This window comes from Pezoporus occidentalis, unplaced genomic scaffold (assembly GCF_034315485.1).
Source record: "Pezoporus occidentalis ecotype Australia unplaced genomic scaffold, CSIRO_AGI_Poc_V1 ctg99, whole genome shotgun sequence".
NCBI classification, from domain to species: Eukaryota; Metazoa; Chordata; class Aves; order Psittaciformes; family Psittacidae; genus Pezoporus; species Pezoporus occidentalis.
Genome location: NW_026916358.1, coordinates 1,848,212 through 1,868,545, shown reverse-complemented (window position 1 = coordinate 1,868,545; position 20,334 = coordinate 1,848,212). Strand labels below are relative to the sequence as shown.

The 20,334-nt window shown below is 42.1% G+C and overlaps 1 protein-coding gene across 3 annotated transcripts in view; it reads right to left on the bottom strand.

The window, feature by feature from the left end:
• ST6GAL2 (ST6 beta-galactoside alpha-2,6-sialyltransferase 2) overlaps positions 1-18,285 on the bottom strand; it is a 53,044-nt gene extending 34,759 nt beyond the window's left edge. Inside the window, exon 1 of one of the 3 annotated variants that reach the window (XM_062607020.1) lies at positions 17,679-18,285. In XM_062607020.1, coding sequence (XP_062463004.1) covers positions 17,679-18,032 — 354 coding nt within the window. In that variant the 5' untranslated portion in view covers positions 18,033-18,285. Of the gene's footprint in view, positions 1-8,649; positions 9,789-17,110; positions 17,321-17,678 lie in introns of those variants that run through there. The other 2 variants (XM_062607022.1, XM_062607021.1) reach the window with 2 other exon arrangements.
• Between the last annotated feature and the right edge of the window lie 2,049 nt (positions 18,286-20,334).

Below are 20,334 nucleotides of genomic sequence, written 5' to 3'. Positions count from 1 at the left end.
CACGCGCATGAACAGAGAGCACAGTTACAAAAAGGTCTGTTTCAATCCTATCACAAAAAACTTGCCCAAATTCACAGTCTTCCAGGCAGAAATGGTTGGAGAATTTTGGTTTTCTACTCTAAAGCAACAACGTTTCTGAGATATACTGATTATCCGTATCACAAAGCAGCACTAAATTTTATATCTGCAGAGTATGTTTATATTGCGTGTTCCAACAAAGCAAGTCCTATAGGCACTGTGGTTTGCTTTGCTTTCTATTACTAACTTTCTTATTAGACTGTAGTTTGTCTTTTTACATTTGTTCCAAAAAGCAAGCAAGCTCTTGTTTTAAAACTCTAAAAAAAAGAACAAGAGTAAATATATCGTTCCCTGTTTCTCGGCTCTGGCTCAGTGCCAATTTCTATTTGTTTATGTTAGCAACGTGATTGTAAGAGAGCATTGAGAAAATTACCATTGCCAATGTCTCATTTCTATATACTGATACACATACACAGAAAAAAACATGCCTTCTATAGGCTTATTCGCTCTATGCTAAAAGCTTGAATGAAAGTTTCGCTCTGGAAGATGGCTTGCCAAATTGAAGGATGAAGTCAGTTTAGCCCTTGTTACATTACAAATACAATCCACAAGTTTCCTGGACTGGAACGATTTTTTCTGCCTTTTTTGTACATTTTAATACTTAACATGACTATGCTGATGGTAAACCAACCTACACTAGCTGGGATGTTTTGTTTGGCTTCATAAAGCAAAATAAAGTGGTATTACTATTTAAGTTCTTTTTCTTTCTCTCTTTCCTCCATTCTGGCACTGGTTTATGCATGGCTCAGGGCAGTATTAGTTTGAACTGTGACCAGAGGAACAGAAATCTCTTCTGTGGGGGGATACAGCTGTTTGTAACCTGACAAGAAATACTGAAACCTGAATCCTACCTGTCTAGAAATTTTGCAGAGAATCAGGATTTCTAAGAACTACCATCATGAAACCAATATGAGTAATAGTGACAATTAAATCAAGGTTGTTGGTTGGATTCTCCATAGTTTTCCCCTTTGTGCAGTTATTGCCGCCCATGTGCAGCGCACACAAGTCTTCTCTCTCAGCTCTTGCAGTTCACTCCCTACAAGTATAAATGACTTCTCAAGGTGAAAAGTAGCAGAAAAAAACAATCTCTGAAAGCTCTGACACCATTTAAACAGTGAGAAACTGAGGTAATTGAGAGGCAAGACAGAGCTGGCTAGTTTGCAAAATTATTTTCATTAGTTGTTTGCGTCATAAAAGAGAACAAAACACAATTCTGAGCACATCCTCACTGGATACAACAGTGAAATTACCATTTGATGCTAATTTTCACCATCATAAGAGACAACGAAATCTAAAACCTTGCATTCTGAGATCCACGGGACACTACGGATTAATCTGTGAAAGAGTAAATGCTTTTCTTACTAAGAAAGATACTTGGCAGAGGTTGCCGACATGCCTTTACAGAGGAAAGTCTTCATTTAAATATTGTCTTTGAAGTCTGAAGCTATCAGAATACACATAATATATTCCTTCAGTTCTTCAACAAGTGGAATTCTCAACATTTTCATTAAAATATTTGTTAGTATTTCAGATGCTGGCTATGTCTTTTTTTTTTCTTTTTTTTGTCTTCAGTCAACAGTTAGGCCTTTGAAATTATCACTGATTTCAGTAAACAAAGCCCTCCTCCTATGACTGTCTATAAGTAGCCAAGATGTGCAATCCCACTGCCTATCTTTTGCATGCTCTGCTTAGGAAATGCAGATGCATCTGCTTAGAAGATGCAGATGAAGTGAATTTCTTGCCTGGCACAGAGGATAGCCATCCTCCCAGTAAGATGTCAGACATCTCTGAAACTCTCCTTCTCCCTCTCTTCTCTTCCCTTGCTGCACACAGGCACCCACAGGAACAGACCCTCTCTCAGCTTTGGCAAGGAGTAGCTGGGGTTTGTCCATGCTCCCCTAGCATACCTGCCTGCTTGCTTTCCCGAGAAGCTTCTGAGACATCGCATGCCTCCCTTCAGGTTTGTGACCTTCCTATAAAACAGTGAGTTTTTCCTCACCATGGCACCACCTGCCATTTAGGAAAGCTATTGGCAACACTCAAGCCAACCATTTGGAGACAAAAAGGTTTGTGAGGATGGAGACTTTTATGTGTTTTTGCCCCTTGCCTAGCATAATACAGCTCCAATCCACGTCTGCAGCTTTTAAGTGCTAAAGGAGGAGGCCAAGTAATAAAGAAAAGCCAATTCAGTGCCCTAAATCAATCAGAAGAAGGTCTTCTCTGCCAACATAAAAAGAGACTGTTCTGAAAAAGAAATCTTTGTTTTAACATAGATGATTCCTTAGCAACATTCAATCTGTGTCAAACCTATTCTGTTGATGGGTTTTAGTCCTGCCTCGAAGCTGTTCAGACCCTAAACAAATGAAAAATAACAAAAATCCCAAGCCATTTAGGGCAATCTAAAAACTAATGCTTAACATTTCTAACATTTTCATGATTCTTTCTCTTAAATTCTGATTTGCATCAGTAAATCTAGTCAGCATATGTTAGCAGAGATGTCACACTAACAGTTAAAACTGCCATAGCAGGTATAGGGTATACTATAAACACAGGATGACTGCAAGCAAAGCAAAATTTTCCTACTTTCATCAGCCTGGGTTTTTTTAACTGCTGAAGAAAAAACACATTGGAGTTCATGCTAAATATGGGTGTAAAAACATAAAAAGTTATACCAGTGGCAACCATAAACAATGCCAAGCAGTGATGAGACTCTTGTTCTAGTGTTCACCTGTGTTCAGACTACTCCAAACTCAGATTCTTCAGCATCTATGCAAAACATTCTATTGTGCCTGCTCCGCTGTGGTAAAAGAGTAAAATTCTTGTGAATCTGTATTTGGACATGAGGAGGTATAGCAAAGTGCTGGTAGAACTCCACACTCACCGGTAGGAAATCTGCCTCAAGTAGAATAACTACTGAATTTTCAATTTTGCCAAACCTAGCTTGGTGAACTGATTAAACAACATTTACCAATCCAATAATGCAGAAGGAACTCTATACAGGAATAGTGTACTTCCTTAATTCATTGTAACCTGTACTTTATCTTACGGCATTACACAATTTCATAGTACTTCTAGCAACTACAGTGAATTGCATGATATGAAAACCCCAAATATGAAATCTGACATCATTACCTCTAACAGACCCTGGAAAGTCATGAGAGACACTACGTTATTTCCAGGGAAGAATGGCACAGCTCAGTGTATTTCTATTCTCCCACCCCTGTGCTGACAGAAAACTACAGCAGAATCCCATAGCATCCCATAATCCTGAAGGACATTTAAGTAGAGGAATGCAAAGATTTTCAGATGAATTTACAGGCAGCAGTAAACTGGTCTACTTACAAATCACATTTATTCAAACATATCTCATACCTCGCACTTTGCTTGCCCACAGTAAGAATGGGGTGGTTTTTCTACTTCAGTGTAAGAAAACGAGTACCACTGAGCTTTTCTTACACACACAGACAAGACAATATGTCCTCCTCCAGAAGAACCAAAAGCAATACTGTTTAAAGTTAGTGGCGGGTGTAGGAGTACCCAGACCCACAGACCTGAGGTCAGGCTGTGGATAAGAACCCCACTGACCGCATTTGCACATGAACACAGAACTGCCAGTGCACACCCCAAGTTTGTGCTGCAAATCAGGTCACTGGATACCACCACATTTTAGTCTAGGGATGCTGTACTTTTGACAGATTTCTCCCTATGGACATGGAACTGTTGGAACAAGTCCAGAGGAGGGCCACGAGGATGATCAGGGGACTGGAGCACCTCCCATATGAGGATAGGCTGAGAAAGTTGGGGCTGTTCAGCCTGGAGAAGAGAAGGCTGCATGGAGACTTCATAGCAGCCTTCCAGTATCTGAAGGGGGCCTATAGGGATGCTGGGGAGGGACTCTTCATTAGGGACTTTAGTGATAGGACAAGGGGCAGTGGGTTAAAACTTAAACAGGGGAAGTTTAGATTGGATATAAGGAAGAAATTCTTTACAGTAAGTGTGGTGAGGCACTTTACAGTAAGTGTGGTGAGGCACTGGAATGGGTTGCCCAGGGAAGTTGTGAATGCCCCATCCCTGGTGGTGTTCAAGGCCAGGTTGGACAGAGCCTTGGGTGACATGGTTTGGTGTGAGGTGTCCCTGCCCATGGCAGAGCAGCTGGAACTAGATGCTCTTAAGGTCCTTTCCAACCCTAACTATTCTATGATTCCATTTTAACTACTTTTTGAAATTGCTAAATCTCTTCTTCAGATTGCTCCAAAAGCAGCAGAAATTACTAACAGTGTACTAATTTATGATGAAATGGGCTTATCATACTAAATACTGATAAGTTTTTAAGCTTTGTTTGAATTTGATACAGCTCTTTAACACTCCTATCCAATGTGCTTTCACAATTCTCAATGGATAGTATTTATCTGACTTATTTACTAATTATTTTGTAATTACAAGTGTCCCTCAGGTCTGAATAATTTTGATGAAAGAATGAGCACACTTACACAGTTTCATACCATGAAGGAAGAGAAAATAAAGGAAAAGTATCTGTATGGCTCAAATCAAGCAAATGGAAAGCTTGATTTCTCTGAAGTGTTTTTTATCACCGTATGCAGGTAACAATTTGTGTCTGTTAAACCTACAACACCATGGCCCTGCCAAGGTCTCCATTTAGGGTTTTATTTTTTAGTAAATGCAGATAATTACCAAAAGCTATGGCAAAAGCAATATTCCAGATTCAGATACTGTAAATGTCACTGTCTCCATAAAGAAACTGAGTATGGACAAGCATGAGGAATAATCATGTATTTTCAAGACAATTAAATACAACATGCCCAAGGAGGAGCAGAGGAGCCTACATTTCTGTCTGTGGGTAACATATATAGTTCCCTTTCCAGGAGATGGAGAATCCAAGTTTATGTGAATTCTAATATATCACTTTTTTTCCAAGCACACTCTTGTAAGAAACAGGCACACTGGTTTAAAATCAATTTCACTCAGCTTGGGCATCAGAGAATTGGGAAAAAAATAGACTTTTAGTACATGACACTTTTCATGATGCTTTCTAAAAGCACTGCCTTTCTTGGAAAATCTAACATTGTTAATATAATACATACTTTATGTACTCTATGTGCTCTCTCTACAGCTACTACTTCTCCAGCATTTCTGCCAGTGGCTGATGACTCCAGACTACAGTCATGTTTCCTCCAGCATCACCATGTCACTATAACCACCTCTTGACTTCCAAAGCCTCAGAAGAAGGAGCATCCCTATTCTGAACCATCTCCAAGACCTATGAACCAGTCACCACTGCTGTAAGCCTTGACCGTCTTTTTCTTGATGACACTTTTATTCGGCATGCCTCTTTCCAAGTCACTTACCATTTTCCCAAGTACTTCTCATACACTGGACTTGCAATTTTCTTCTTTTGTAACTTCCCTTCAGATGGATGGAAAATGAGCAGAATCTTTTGCTTAAAAAACAGATTGCATTTCAAAGATAAAAAAACGTAACTGTTTTGTTTAGTGGATCTGAATGAAAAATTTGATTTCAGTTTATATCCCAAAACCGCAGTGGAACTGATGTGGTATCAATATTACTTTCAGGGAAATTTGAACACTGGGGTAATGAGCAAGTCTCTTGTTGCTCTGCTGTTACTGACACACTTACAGCTGATTCCGAACAACTGGGGGGGTGGGGAATCACACATAAAAAGGCTGACTTTAATCCAGTAGTAAGTTATGAGAAACTTCATACTCTATCCCATATACTCAACATGTGCATTCAGCACTTGAGACACTCCAGTACTGTCCATCTAACAGCTTTACTGTCATTACAGAGCTGTATCATTGTCTGGCTGTTAATGTTCCTGCCTAATTTCCTTAAAATGTTAAAGTCAATAAATATGAAAATAATATCAAGGATTTAGGGGGGGGGGATAATTTTAAACTTTTGAACTATTCTTTAGAAAGTGAGCCAATTCAGAAATAGGGTTAAAGTGGTACTATCAAAAAGCAAACTACTGTAGAAAGATGCCTTTACTGTCTTGAGCTGGATCAGATGTCTATCTTAGCCATGCTGAACTTCTCAGCAGTCAAGGCTATGAATTACTATTGGCTGCTTGACTGATTAGACATGGTGCTGGTATGCCTGAGACCGTCCAAACACAGCAGGGGTTACTGCAGCAGCAGACAATACTATAATATTGCAGTATTACAGGGTATGCAGTTTTCTATCCCTTCTCTCAGCTTGTGCACGGGTTTATGAGATGCCTTGGAAGCTTTTGTCTGCAAGCACAGGACTGAGCAGCACCAGTAGTAACTCAAAGCTTTGCAGCTCTGCAGTCTGAAGAGCAGAGACACGCTATTTCTAGAAATGCCAGGAAGATAGAAATTCTCTGAGGTGATCTCCTCCATTGGGGTCCTGCTTACTGAAGAAATCATTCAGGGAGTCTATGCAGAGCACTACAGCACAGTGATGCTTAAGCTAGCTCAGGAATCAAAAGATGCATCTCCATGTCTATACTTTTTGCTTGACATTTCCTCTTTTCTGGCACTTTCAACATCAACTAGTTATTGTTTAAAAAAAACAAAGAGCTTCAGTGTCACACAGTACAAAAGCAAACTTCCACATATATACAGTGAGCTCTAGCTGGGCCCTTATTTGCCTCATGCCTACCTTGCAAGAACACAGTGACTGCAAGGCTTAATTATTTTAATTCCGTGGTCCAGGAGTTTTCAGCAGGGTTTCTCCACCACTTGCAGCTTTTGCAGACTGTAGCAGTATATCTGATCAGTAGTTTAAGTAGCTGTGATCACATTACACCCACCCTGCACTCTTCTCATTGGCTGCCTTTATAGCAGCAGATTGATTTTTAGCTGGCTCTGTTGGTCATTTTAGTACTACTAATAACAAAACACCTGAGTAAATAGAAACCCTTCTGATAGGTATTATTTGCAGACACCCTCTTTCAGGAATTAACCCATAATAATCTACTTCATCTTAGCAGACAACTGTATGTTTGGTGTGGGGTGTGTTAGGCAAGAAGCAGTAACATCCCTTGCCTACAGATCATAGCCCGTACTGGTACAGATGGCAAACAGGACAAAGTCCGTCCCTTGAACAGACACGAAGCACAGAGCTCAGCAGATGCTGAGTGATCCTGCCTGAAAGAGAGTCCTACCAAACACTGATCAACAGCACCTTGTCTCTTCCAGGAGCAGCACCTCCTGACTTCTGCTGAGTCTCTCCTGGCGCTTTCAAACTGAGCCCCAGAAAGAAAAATACAGTTAAACACTGACTTCAAACACTCTCAGACCCTGCCTCAGGGTGAGGGCTCACTGCTGCTTGACATCTGTTCCAGCTCTGCTTGCTCACTCTGCCTGTAAAGTGACTCGGTCAAATTAACCCAATGTCTTTAAAGACAGCATATTTAGAGACCTTTGGTCATGTGACTCCACCTACCAACAGCAAGTACCTGCAATGACATGCTTTGGTCTTCACATCATCCAGAAAACAGCACCCGGAGCAGAGGAAAGGGCTGTTGCACAACCAGGTACCACTTCTACACAGAATTAAGTAACAGGTAAGGTGCCCTTAACTCTAAAAAGCACTTCCAGGCCCAGAGTCACTTTCTTTAGATCTTATAACGCCTGTCTGAAATCTTACAACTTTAGCACCTAGACATCTCACAGTACAGGTGTTTAGACACAATGGAGAGCAGCTCAAGAGCACATATGGACAACAGTAGTCCCAATTATCAGGCTGCTGCCACCTTCATGGCTTTCCACAGCAGGCGCTGCCACTAGGGAGAACTGGAATGACAAGATGGACATCTAGAAATTTTTTTGCCTGGAGGTGAGAGTATAACTAGGCCAACAGAGATACTCTCTTCTACCAATCACAGATGGAAAAACTGCAGTAAACAGTGAGGTTTCAAACTAGATGCTCCAAAAAGCTCTCCAGAGATAGTCAGGTAAGAGCAGGACTCCAACCATGACTCTGTCTCCGGTGGATAATAGGGCTAATGCTTCTGCCTTACCACATATACCATACAGAGCCATGCAAAATCTGTCTCCGAGCTATGCTCTGAATTTATCCTTAAAAAGAAAAAAAAAAAATCTAAAATAAATAGCAAAAATAAAATCAGTCTGAACAAGAAATAGCAGTGAATAATTACAATGGAATGAGTATCAACAATACAGAAATATTTCTAATGGAGAGATTAGCTTTCTATAACAAACTCCGGTTTTAACCTTCATAACTTCAACAAAGTAAAATCCAGTCACATGAAATTTCACAGTCATGGTCTTGTGCCAAGGAAAGCTTCTCTGGAAAGTTTGAGGTAGATCAGCCAAGGCATCTTGGAGATATGAGTTCCAGAAAAGCGAGGTGTTCTCCATTTCTTGGACTGTTTCCTAATTTTTTTTTGGCTCATAACTTAAAAATGGTTGGCTTAGACATTCCAAATTTGCTTGGCTACTGCTGGCGCCTTTGACTAGTTGCAGGCTATTTTATTACTAAATGTGGGTTTGTGCAAATTCTGAACTATGCGGTTGTTAACACCACATGTTGGCTTGTATATACCACCGGCAAGCCAGCCTGGCCCACTGCAGGCTCCTCAGTCACCTCTTCAGCTGTGCTCAGGAGGCAGCACTGAACGCCAGGACCCTTCCTTCAGGTCCAGCTGGGTGTAAGAACTTGGCTGGACTTTTACAGTCTCCATGGGGAGACATTTCGTCAGGCTGGAGAGAAATGGTCCCAAGACGCTTCCAAGCCTTACCAGTACCAAAGTGCCTCTCCCGGAAAGGTAAGCATAGAGCAGGCACAGATGGTTTCCTCCCCAGACTTATTGTCATCCCCCCTACTGTGTCTTCAATCCATATTTAGCCTTACTCTCTGATGCACCCAGAAATATTCCCAGGGAACATCCACATAACTCCCAAGTACCTTCTCTTTCATGGATTACTGATCCAATCTGTTTTCCACTTCCATTTCATTGTGATTGCAAACTCCGTGCTGGGGTCTGGGTGCTGCTACTGCAGCTTATTAGCTCTCTGTGCTCCACTTCATTGGTCCTAAAGGCCCTCTTCTAGACTGGAAGCCTCATACGCATAGGCACAATCTCATTAGACTTCAGGTCAGGTAAACCCAGAGGGAAGATCTCAGCCCTCAAGAAGTAGATTTCCCCTGAGCAACCTAAAGGCTTTGACGAATCTTGGAAAGCCTGGGGGTAAGGAATTTGCTCATGGTGGGGACTGCTCCGCTCCCAATTTTGATAACAGATACTACGGCAAGATCATGTATCTTTTGAGAAAGCCTTCAGCATGGTCAACTGCATTAAACAATTCTCCTTAATCTTTGATACTTCCTTCGACAATGACTCTCACCTGCCAGGCCGCCAGGAAAATAAGCAGTGTACAGCTGATCAGTGGTGGAAAACATTAGGACATTAAAACACTTCTCAGTGAAGTATGTTTGTCCACAGAAAGTGCCTCAGTTACAAAGAGACCTATTCGAGATAAACACATGCATGACTCCCATTCACAGGAGCTACGGAAGTAGAATAGGCTTGAAAGTGTGCACATTTACCAAACATTGATCCCACACAGAAGTCCCTTTTAAGAATGATACATCCTTTGACCCACTGCACCTTACTTTTGCTCTTCAGAAACCAGAGACTTTGTAACTACCACATCACCTACATTTAAAAAACAAAAAACAGTGATACAAGCACCAAACCCCCCAAAAATCCATAAACTATAAACTATCTGTGTAGTAGATAGTAAGAACTGACATGTTTTCCACATTGTTTACCCAACTAAATATTTATCAGAGCTCTTTTATTTTTGTACCAGCTTCATACATCGGTTCTGTCACCTTTTAACAGCAGATAATCTACCTCAGAGGTTTGCTCTTCTCAGGAGAGACCACACAAAGCTCATCCTAGTTTTACAAAATACACAGCCTTGTGCCAGGTGGGCACAAACCTGTGGAGCACCAAGGAAAGCTGCCAGAGGAGGCCGTCTCGTGGTCTCCCATGCCGTGGCTCTCCTGCCTCATCTTCCTGCTCATCTTCCCTTTGGGAAGGAGTGCTACCCTCTCCATCCTGCCGCTGCCTCATAAGCTAATGAAAAGAGCATGAGGAGGATCTGTGCGCACCTCCCTCCCCCTCTCAATCCACAGAGGGGCAGCCACAGTCTGACCCTAACTTAACACTCAGGCTGTAAACTTACTTAACACTTGTAGAAGATTTTTTTTTTTTTTCAAACATACTGATGGCAGCACATGGCCCATCGACAGGTTTATTATTGTAAGACACTTTTTCCACCAGGTTATGGTCTTTTTTATAAACATGTGTTTCAGCACGTAATAAAACCCCTAAGAACTGTTTTTGAAACATGCAGATACAGAAACTACTCTTCAAGGTTTGTCAAGATAATGAAAGAAACAATCTTTAAGGGAATTCCATTTTTATAAATGTCTTTTTCTAAACATCTTTTAAATCTAAGGGTACTGAGAGTTATGTATGTTAAACAAAACAACAAAAAAAAAGAGAGCAAGAAAAGCGAATTCTCTTTGTTAACGCCACATTATTCTCCATTTTGTCAAAGCAATCATTTTTATACTTAGAAAACTTCTCCTTCCGCTAGGTAGACCATTTAACTGTGCTTTAAATCAAAATGTGTTTTATGGGTGAATGAGAAGCTTCCAAAAAAAGGTGGCATATTATAAAGAAAATGTCAACACCGCACCACTAGTCATGCAAACTCATCAGTCAGTGTAGAGCCACCCTTGGCATTCTGCACCCTTCAGCTGTATGTGGTGGAGTCAAGGTAGTTAGATCACAGCTTTACACCCATCTGTAAGGCTATATACAAGTTAAATATCTGTAAGTATGTCACTGCTTGACTTTCCTATAAACCACATTGTATTCTTAAGAAATAAGGCTTCTTGTCTATGCAGCTATAATGCAATTTCTATGCTAGCACCACTGGTTGGGTGGAGGGGGGGAAGAGAAGAAATTACATAGTGTACACTGTTTTCTTCAAAAAATTCCTGCACTCCTTTTATTCTTAATGCTTCCTCTGTAATACCTCATGATATATTTAGCCCAAGCAGGCTTTCTTTTAAAACCAGTTCCTTCAATACACCAAAATACAACCCAACACTCATGTATGTTTACTAGGAGCTTTGTTTCCTACCACACAAAGTTTATAGTCTCCTGTGGAAAGGAGTCTGCAGCTAGAATAGAAACTAGGACTCACAGAGGTCTACATCCAAAGCCCACTTAAAGACAGCACAAGACCTTTCACTGATTTTATGGGACTAGGTATCAGGCGTGTAGTTCACTGAAGACACAAGAGGCCTTCCAGCCTGTATGATACAATACATTAAATACACCTTAACCACTAGAATGGAATTTCACAACCACTTTGAACATTTCATTAGTATTTAGGGCATTTAGGGGGTGAAAGAGCATGTCTGGTTTGGGTTTTTCTTCTCCCCAAAATGACACTCCCCACAAAATGTAAGATGTTTTAAGATGCTAGAAAAAATAACCAGCAGATATGAAGCTTAAAGAAAAAAAAGAATCCCCAGTTTTATCACAGAAATACTGTTATAATTGGCATGTGTGAGCTTGCATTCAAAGAAAACTCATTTGTTAAAATTAATCAGTGGCCTCAGCCAATTTGTCAGTAACTACTGTCAAGTCTGTACATGATTAGCTTCACTGGGAGATAGAGGGTGCCCTCTATAATGCTTCCACAGGATGAAATCCTAAACCCAATGAAGCCTTTAAACATTTTGCAAGCAACTTATTGACACGGAGCCAGGACCTCATGGATGCTGCTGTAGGCTCTACTTTTTTTCCTGCTTTCATAGATGAAGCCTTTCTAGGAAAGAGACAGGCCAAGAACTCCAACAGTAAAACATGGTCTTCTCCACAAGCAGAGCACAATTAGCAACCATAGGACCGTATGCTATGTTTGGAAAAACTTAACTGTCTGGATCAATTTGAAGGCTAAGATGAGGCATAATGTACCTGTCAGCCACCCTAACAAGTCTTTTGAAAAGGGGGCTGGCTCTGCTCATCTAATTGTGGTGGCTGCTCCTATGATGTGGAAACCTGTCTATTGGAAACTGCATTTCACAGGTGACTAAACAGCCATCGGATGGTAACAGCTTTCATTTGTTACCTGACCTCCATCCTCTGCCACCACGTAAAGGTGAATGGCCCGATATCCCATTGCCAGACCAGAGCCAAACGCCTCCTGCTCTGAGTAGTGAATCATAAAATACCTACAACATTTTTCAGATCTGCATTGTATTGAAGCAGCACTTTGAACTAGCATTTTCTTATCTAGGAATCAGCCTCATAAAAGAATGCCAAATTCTGCACTAATTGGTTATGCAAAGACAGCATTTTGGACCATGACTGTAGAACACCTCTCTACGTTTTCATACATTTATATATAGAAAGTATTTACTGAAGTCCTGTCCCTCAAACAGAAATTCATAGACAGAAGACACTTGTCAATTCATAGAGACTGGATCAGAGCCTTTGCTGATGGAGAGACAGGACAGCAACCAGACCAAAAGTAGTCCTTCCAATGATAGACTGAAAGGTAACTCCACTACCAGAATTAAAGACAGAGTAGAGTAGAGCAACTTTAAAATGAAGATTCTATTAAGGGCTACTTTAAAAGAAAGATTCATCAAATATTACACCCTCCAGACCTCTGGCTCCATCAATGACATAATGGATTCACTTCTCACTAAGTCCTCTGCATCTGGTCGGCCACATATCTTCCACCCATATACGCATCACAAGGGAAGAAGAAACATTCCTTTCCATGGTTAACAGCTGTTTAGTTCACACAGTTCTCGTGGTCAGTTCCCAGATAGCACTTGCAGTCACGTCACAACCCTAGCGATAAAACACCCTATTCTCGGATAGCATTTATACAATTTAATACAATAAACAGGGGATTATACAAAACCTGCAGTGAATCTTACTCAGATGACAATCACAGAGCTATGCAATGAGTAACATTAACTTTTAATTTACATTTAGATTTCTGAAGTGCAACTTTCCAGAAGGCACAATGCAACAACACACACAACCAGCTGTACAGTAATATCTCCAATGACACGTAAAAGCATTCTAGGGCACCACATCCCAGTGCCCAGCTCTGCTTCACTTCCCCAGTTCTCACCAAACCTCTGGCTGTCTTCAGCTGTGTGGAAGATTTGGCCTCTCCAAAGTGACTGGTGTCAAAGAAGGCTTTGAAGGCCTGTAGACCAAGAGGCTCTGACAGGAGCAAGCTCCCAAGGTCAAGGACCCTCATCAAAACCACTGGTAACAGCTCCCTGACATTTAACCCTTCAAGCATTTATCCTCCTGGAAAGAGACAATCTCTGAAAAATGCATACAACAAACATAATGATTTTGCATACTTTGCCCTCAAGTCCAACTACTGACGCACTGTTTCTAGTGTATGCAAAAATTTCAGACCAGATAAAAAGAAATCTGGAATCCATTACAAAATTGCTTTTCTCAGAAATGTTACTGACCAAGGGAATCAGTTTTCTATGGCTGCACCATAGAAAAGACTGGGTCTAAAATACAAAAAATTAATAAAACCAGTAATAAATATAATTTTTTTAACATTCTTCTCAGGTACAATATGATAGTTGTAGTCAGCTTTTCACATGATTCTGCACCCTAAATGTGACACCATGAGTTCTATTGGAGGAAGACAGCATTTACAGGTAGAATGAATATCGATTCTCCATGTTTAAACACACGAAGAAGTGCTTGCTGTGTTTGATCCCTTCATTATAAATTCTTTGTGGTGCAGATTTTATCCCATGCCACTACTTCTACATTCTTAAAGTCATTTTCAAAACACACAATGTCACTGGAAGAAATACCCTTAACTTCAGTAACAGTTTAAAAACTTTCAGGAAAAAAAAAAAAATTGTGGCTTTCCCATTTGTGTCACAGTTTGGTGGATACCTAAATATGAATATGATAGTTTTAAGAAACATCAAAACCATATGAATGGCGTGCAGAAGAACCGCTCTGAATTACAACCAACAAAATCATAACCCAACTGTTTTTAGTTATGCAAACTGGAAACGTAGTTGGCACTACTGCAAATGAGAGCCTAAAAAGTGCAAAGTTCAGGGAAAAGCCATGCATGCAGCTGCTCCAAAAATAGCCACGGTCAGATAGAAATCTGAAAGCAATTATTTGGGCTGAATATTGTACACAGACCACTGCACTAAGCTTCTATAATTAAACAAGACAAAAGTTCAGATGGTGTCTAATAAACCATTTACTGCATTAATTATATTCAAGTATGGCAGTCTGATGCTTGCTAATAACTAACAACAATGGGAAATAATTTAAAGAAAGTATCTGATGTTGTAAATTTCTTTTCATTCATCAGTACCAATGTTACTAGTCAGCCTTCCTAACACAAGTCAATCACATGAAAGGGATACTGCTTAGTGTCAGGAAGAGCTATTTAAGGGTTGTAAACCTTTACTCTGAGGGAAGTCAGCAGCCTCATTTGACAAAAATGATTTTTGCACTAAGAAAGCAGCAGCAAAGTCAGATTTTCCATTCCTTGAACAAAGTCCCTAAGTCTTTGTTCCAAAGTTACGGTGTCACAGGGGCATCTCATTTTTTTTGTAGCAGCAACAGCATCCCAGCAGACCTTCACAGATCAACAGATTTCCCATTGACCTTGTTCCCTGGGTTTGCCTTCACACTGATCACACAGCATGTGTATACATCTGCAATTTTAATAGTATTTGCAGCCATTTCTCATCAAGATAATTAATATCAGAGAGGTATTTAATGTATGTTGGCTTCTTTTAATGCCGTTAGTAGTTAAACACATTGAAAACGAGCCAGCACCATTTGCCCACGTAATTCTCTGTGGACCACTAGTCAATACTGTAGGAAATACAGAGAAGTTCCCAAAACACAAGCCAAAGATTACTGAAGACAGATTTGCATGCAATTTCTGATGGCCCAATGGCATTCCAATAACTTATATAAAATCCAGCATGCTCCACTAGAATACACAGTAACTAGCATACACCGCATCAATTCACAATGCAAGCATTAGGATGCTATCAGCAGGATGCTGGTTTATCTCATCTCACTAATCTGAAACAGAAAAAAAAATCAAATTCTACAGGATTACAATTATTTTCTATTTTGCTTTTGTAATTTTAAGTCAGGAAATTGTACCTCCAAGTTTTATTTACACACAACTCTGTTTCATCTAAGAGGGCATATAACAATCATTTCGCATATTCCAAAGAAAGACAGAGATAAGGTAAACATGTAACTTTATCCATAACATCTTTCCACTTGGACATTTACATATGCAATCCTAACACCCCCTTAAGCTCCTTTTATAAACTTTTTATAACACCTTCCCTATTGTTTGGTCTTTCTTTTCCTTTCCTCAACAGAAAATACATCACAAAACATAGACGTAGAGGTTTGCAACTTTGCAACAAACCTCCAACATTCTGCATACATCCTCCAACTCTGAATGCACAGTGTGGACAATGCTGGGAAATCCTGTTCTCATCCCCCAGATGAACCACAGAAGAAAGAAACAAAGTTCTCTGACTACCACACCAGGAGCTGTGGAGCTCCTAAACTCCATCACAGAAGATTTCTGCCTATAGATAGTTCAAAGTCTGCACTTACAAGATCTCAAATCCAGCACTTCCACAGCAAATGGCAAGGCGAGCCCTGCCTGCTTCGGCAGAGGTGTCTGCCAAGACGCTCCTTTGTTGTCAGCTGCAGAAACTAGTGCAAGTATGTTGGGGTCTGAACACACAGGCAGGACCTCACCTCCAGACCCTCTGTCACAGCTTCTCATTCAGAAAAAAGAAAATAGCACATCTCTTCCCAATAGTGCAGCTTTTGGTCTTTGCAAGACCCACACAAACCCAGTACGCAACCACCGCAGGATTTCCAGTCAAGCAGCACTTTAGTCGGAAAGCACATATAAAGGAAGAATACCTCCAAACTCCACTTCAAATTTAAAATAGTAATAAAACCCCCTGCTAAAAAAACCCTGCAAGAGCTTCATCTTTAAATGGAAAAAATGCGGTAATTCTTTCCCTAACCCAAAAGCCCCACACTATCAAAACCAGCTGAATTACTTTTGCATAAGTTTTCCAAACAAGAAAAGACATAAAAACGCATGCATGTATGAAAATTACCTGGATGCAGACACCACGCCTGTAAAGTTTCATTGCAAAAGGGTTAAAGTTCAGAAAGTTCACAAGACTGAAAAAGGAAAATCAGATTGAAATAGGAGCAAAAACCTTAACCTTGAGGTTGGCTGCTGCTGCCTCCTGCCTACCACTTCACATTTCTCTCCGCATGAAGAAATAGCTAAATCTTACTCCAACAGTTAACAACTAAATTAGTTGAACGAGTAACCTACTCAGAATTTCTTCTAGTGCCAAGTGAAACACACTGCCATGACAAAACCAACTACAAATGGTAGTTGAGTATTAGAGATGCTCATGTTCCCGAGGAAATACATCAGGAGACCACAAAAGTGATCCACACCGCTTATTAGAGGTAAATTCGCACAGACCTTTCTTTTTCTTCCTTTGAGAACATCGATTTTTACATGCTAGCACGACTATTTATAAGCGCAATCTGCAAAAGCAAATATAGAACTAATAGAATAGCCTTGAAAAGCAACCACAAAAAAAAAGGTCTCATTTAAATTCCTGGAAAGCGCTGCTTCTCTAAACACATCTATTCAAGCTCTCTTGAGCCGGCGAACCCTACTAAAAACACACCCCGCACACACTCCCCGCCCGAAAACTGTTAAGCCAAGAAGCCACTAAGCTATGCCGCTGAGAATCCATATGGCTTCACGTATAGGATTTTCCTCCCTGCAAACGCTGCACAAACCCGCCCCCTTCAACACCCCCTCTCACCCCCAAAATAAATCACAGCGCCTTCCTCCCGGGGGTGCCCCCTACGTACCGCGGGGCGCTCAGGGCTCTCTGGGGGGCCTGCCCCCCGAGGTGCAGCAGCCGGGGCGGCGCGGGCGCTCCGCCTCGCCGCTCCCCACGCGGTGCCTCTCCCCCCGCATGCTGCTGGCCGCCGCTCGCACAAAGCGCAGGGCGCGGGCAGCCGCCGGGGGCGGGCGGCACCCCGGATCCCGCCGGATCGCAGCGGCGGCACCAGCGCCGAGAGGTGACACAGGCGGCTCGCGGCTCGCAGCGGCGCGGCACGGCACGGCACCGCCCCCAGCCCCACGGGAGCCGCCCCCCCCTCCCAGCCGGGAGCCGCCGCCCGGCCCCTCCCGGGATGGTGGCGCTCCCGCCTCGTTACCGCGCGGGCGGAGCTGGGCGCTACGGCGGCGGGGCGAGAGGCTCCGCTGCCTGCCCGGCGGAGGGTGCCGCCTGCCTTGGGCTGGCTTCGGGCATGCCGGGGGCTGCCCCAGGGTCGTGCCGCACCGTCCCGGCTCATTGTTCACGGAGGGCAGCAGCGGGAGGGGCGGGCGCTGCGGAGGGAGGGGGCAGCCCCGGCGCTGGGGGTAGCGCCGCACCTTCCTTTTCCGCACGGGCAGGGGCTGGGGGCAGCGCCGCATCCTTCCCGAGCTGGTCGGGGACGGGGCAGGACCGAGGATGGGGGCGCCGCGCCGCGCTGGTATGGTGGCTGCGCTGCACCTTCGCGGGGCTGCGCTGGAAGAGTTGAGAGCGGGAGGCAGGAAAGGGTGGGAGGTGAACAGGCGGGGGCCGGCTCGGCAGTCGGTTTGACTGCCTCCCCCAGCTTGCCGAGCACGGAAAGCGCCTCGGGGCTCTGGCACCGCGGCAGCTGCCGAGCCCCAGCACCGAGATCCCAGTGGGGCTGTGCAGGCGAAGGAGGTCTCCCTGTGTCCGGTGCGGAAAGTTGAAGGCATGGTCCAGCCCTCGCCCCTTCTGTGAGCCGGGGTGGTGGGGCTCTGGTACCCATGCGGCGTGGAAGCGGCGCAGCTAGCTTCGGCTCTTTAAGATTAGGCTCCGTTAATTAAGGAAATATTTTAAGCTTAAAGGTCTCCTGAGAAGAAACACATTAACTCACTCGCAGAACGGGTAGAAAACCAATGCTGTAGATCAGGGAGCACAAAGGAGAGGGGAGATCAAAGAGATGCTGAAGGAGCCACGGCGAGTACTCCCTCCCGCCGTTGGACCCTCACCGCCCTTCCAGTGGTACTTCCAGGGGTACTTCCAGTGGATATCCAGCAACAGAGGAGTTTTTGCAGTGCAATCCTCGCTAACCTTTCCCTGCTTGCTGAACAGCTAAAAATACCTTAAAGCATATTTAATATCTTTGTTCAGACTCAGTAGTGGCTTACTTTGCAAATAGTCCGAGTAAGTCTTTGCTTACAAATAATCAGCACAATGATGGATACCCTTTATTGTGCTGAATCTATGCTCTAAGATAAGCATCTGTGTAAATGCATCAGAGGCGGTAGCTTCTTCATGCCCATATTTGTAAGGTGGGAGACGATCGGAACACCATGCCTGAAAAAAGGCATGCCTTCAAAGCTCCGGAACTAGTGTTGGAATCAACCCAGTTAGTACTAAAGTAAAAAAAGACGTAATTCGCTAAATGAAGAAGTAACATCACAAAGCGGTGAAAGACAAAACACAGTCAAGAACAGGTTAACAGTTTTAAAAGTGATTGTTGAAATAAAACTCCATGCCAAAAGCAAATAAAGATTGTAAATGCCAGTGAAGTTCAGCCACTTACTTATGCTATTTTACTGAGAAGTTTCATGAATTGCAAAGCAATTGATGAATAAAAATGTGTTGGGTTTTGGTTTGGGGGTGTTTTTTTGTAGTGTTTTTTTTTTTCTCCCCCAACCTAGGACATTGTGAAAAACATTTCAAACCTAGAGCTAATTTCTCCCAAAATATAAAACCCCTCATTCATCAATATGATATGGTGTGATGAAAATGGGCTGTCTTACATGCATGTAATAAAGGCAGTAAAAAACCCATTTAAAAGGACTGCGACGTAGATATATCTGCAGATTGGTTCTATGGGCACACTGCTGCTAGAGGGATAGCCCTGTATAGCATTCATTCAAAAATCTGAATTTATAAACATAATTAGCAATTAAGGGATAGATATTTTCCCAGTATTTTTTTTTTTTCCTCAGGCTCGCTGCATCCGTCTATAAAATGTTGTGCTGGCTCATACAATAAACCATAAGCATGTGTTTTAATAAAACAAAGTGAAAAGTAGATAGTGCTTACTCAATCATTTAATTTATTTAATTATTTTAAAAATAGGAATCTAAATTTGTAGAACTCTACAGACTTCTCCATCTGTTACAATTTTAAGCTGTGCTGTTCTTTAGTAGGCTCATTTTTAATATACCAGTGAAATAGAATTTCAGTTCAGAATACAACGTAAATGAATAGCATAAATTAACTGAATGTTGCAAGGGAGGTGATGGCACAGAATCGGGAGAGCTTGTTGCCCAAAGACTTCCTTCTCTTTCAGCAAAAGACTTCCAGGATAGGCAGTTAGGCTGGTAACAAGTAATGCTGGTTGAGCACAATTTTTATTGACTGCAGTGGGAGTAGTCCCTACACATCTAAATGTCAAATTTATCTGCAGAAGGCAGGTGGAGTTAGTCTGCAAACCTATTGGTTTGTTTCTGCCTTTGACATTCTGCATTTGGCTTAGACTGAATTCCAAAATGGAAGAGCTCAGCATCCTATATTTCTGACCGTTGGCCTGATTCTGTCTTCAATTTCAATGGTTTAATAAAGAACAGCTCTCCTGGAAAACAGGAAAGTGAATTGGTTTAAGGTCAGTAAGTTCAGCATCAGGCCCCATGGTGTCAGAGCAGCCTGGGGAAGGGTTTGAGATCAGAGGAGAGTAATTGCTGGCAAGTCCGGAATGGTAAAGAATTTACTTTCACAGGTTCACAGCTTGAAGGATTTGTCTTTTATATAAATTGGTAACAGTAGGGTAAAGTTACACACAGTTGCTGTTGCCTTGTTATTGAGTTTGACGAGCAGTACAGATGCATCTATCACTTTGTTTTGTTACAGTGTTAGAGCAGTGCATATAAATAAAGAGGATAAATAACATAATTTACTATGAGCAAGAGTCATGGTATATTAAAAATGGTGACACAGAGAAAGCTTTCACCTCTCCTGGAAAAAAGTTTTATAACAGATCTTTGTAGTCATCATTTAAGCTGG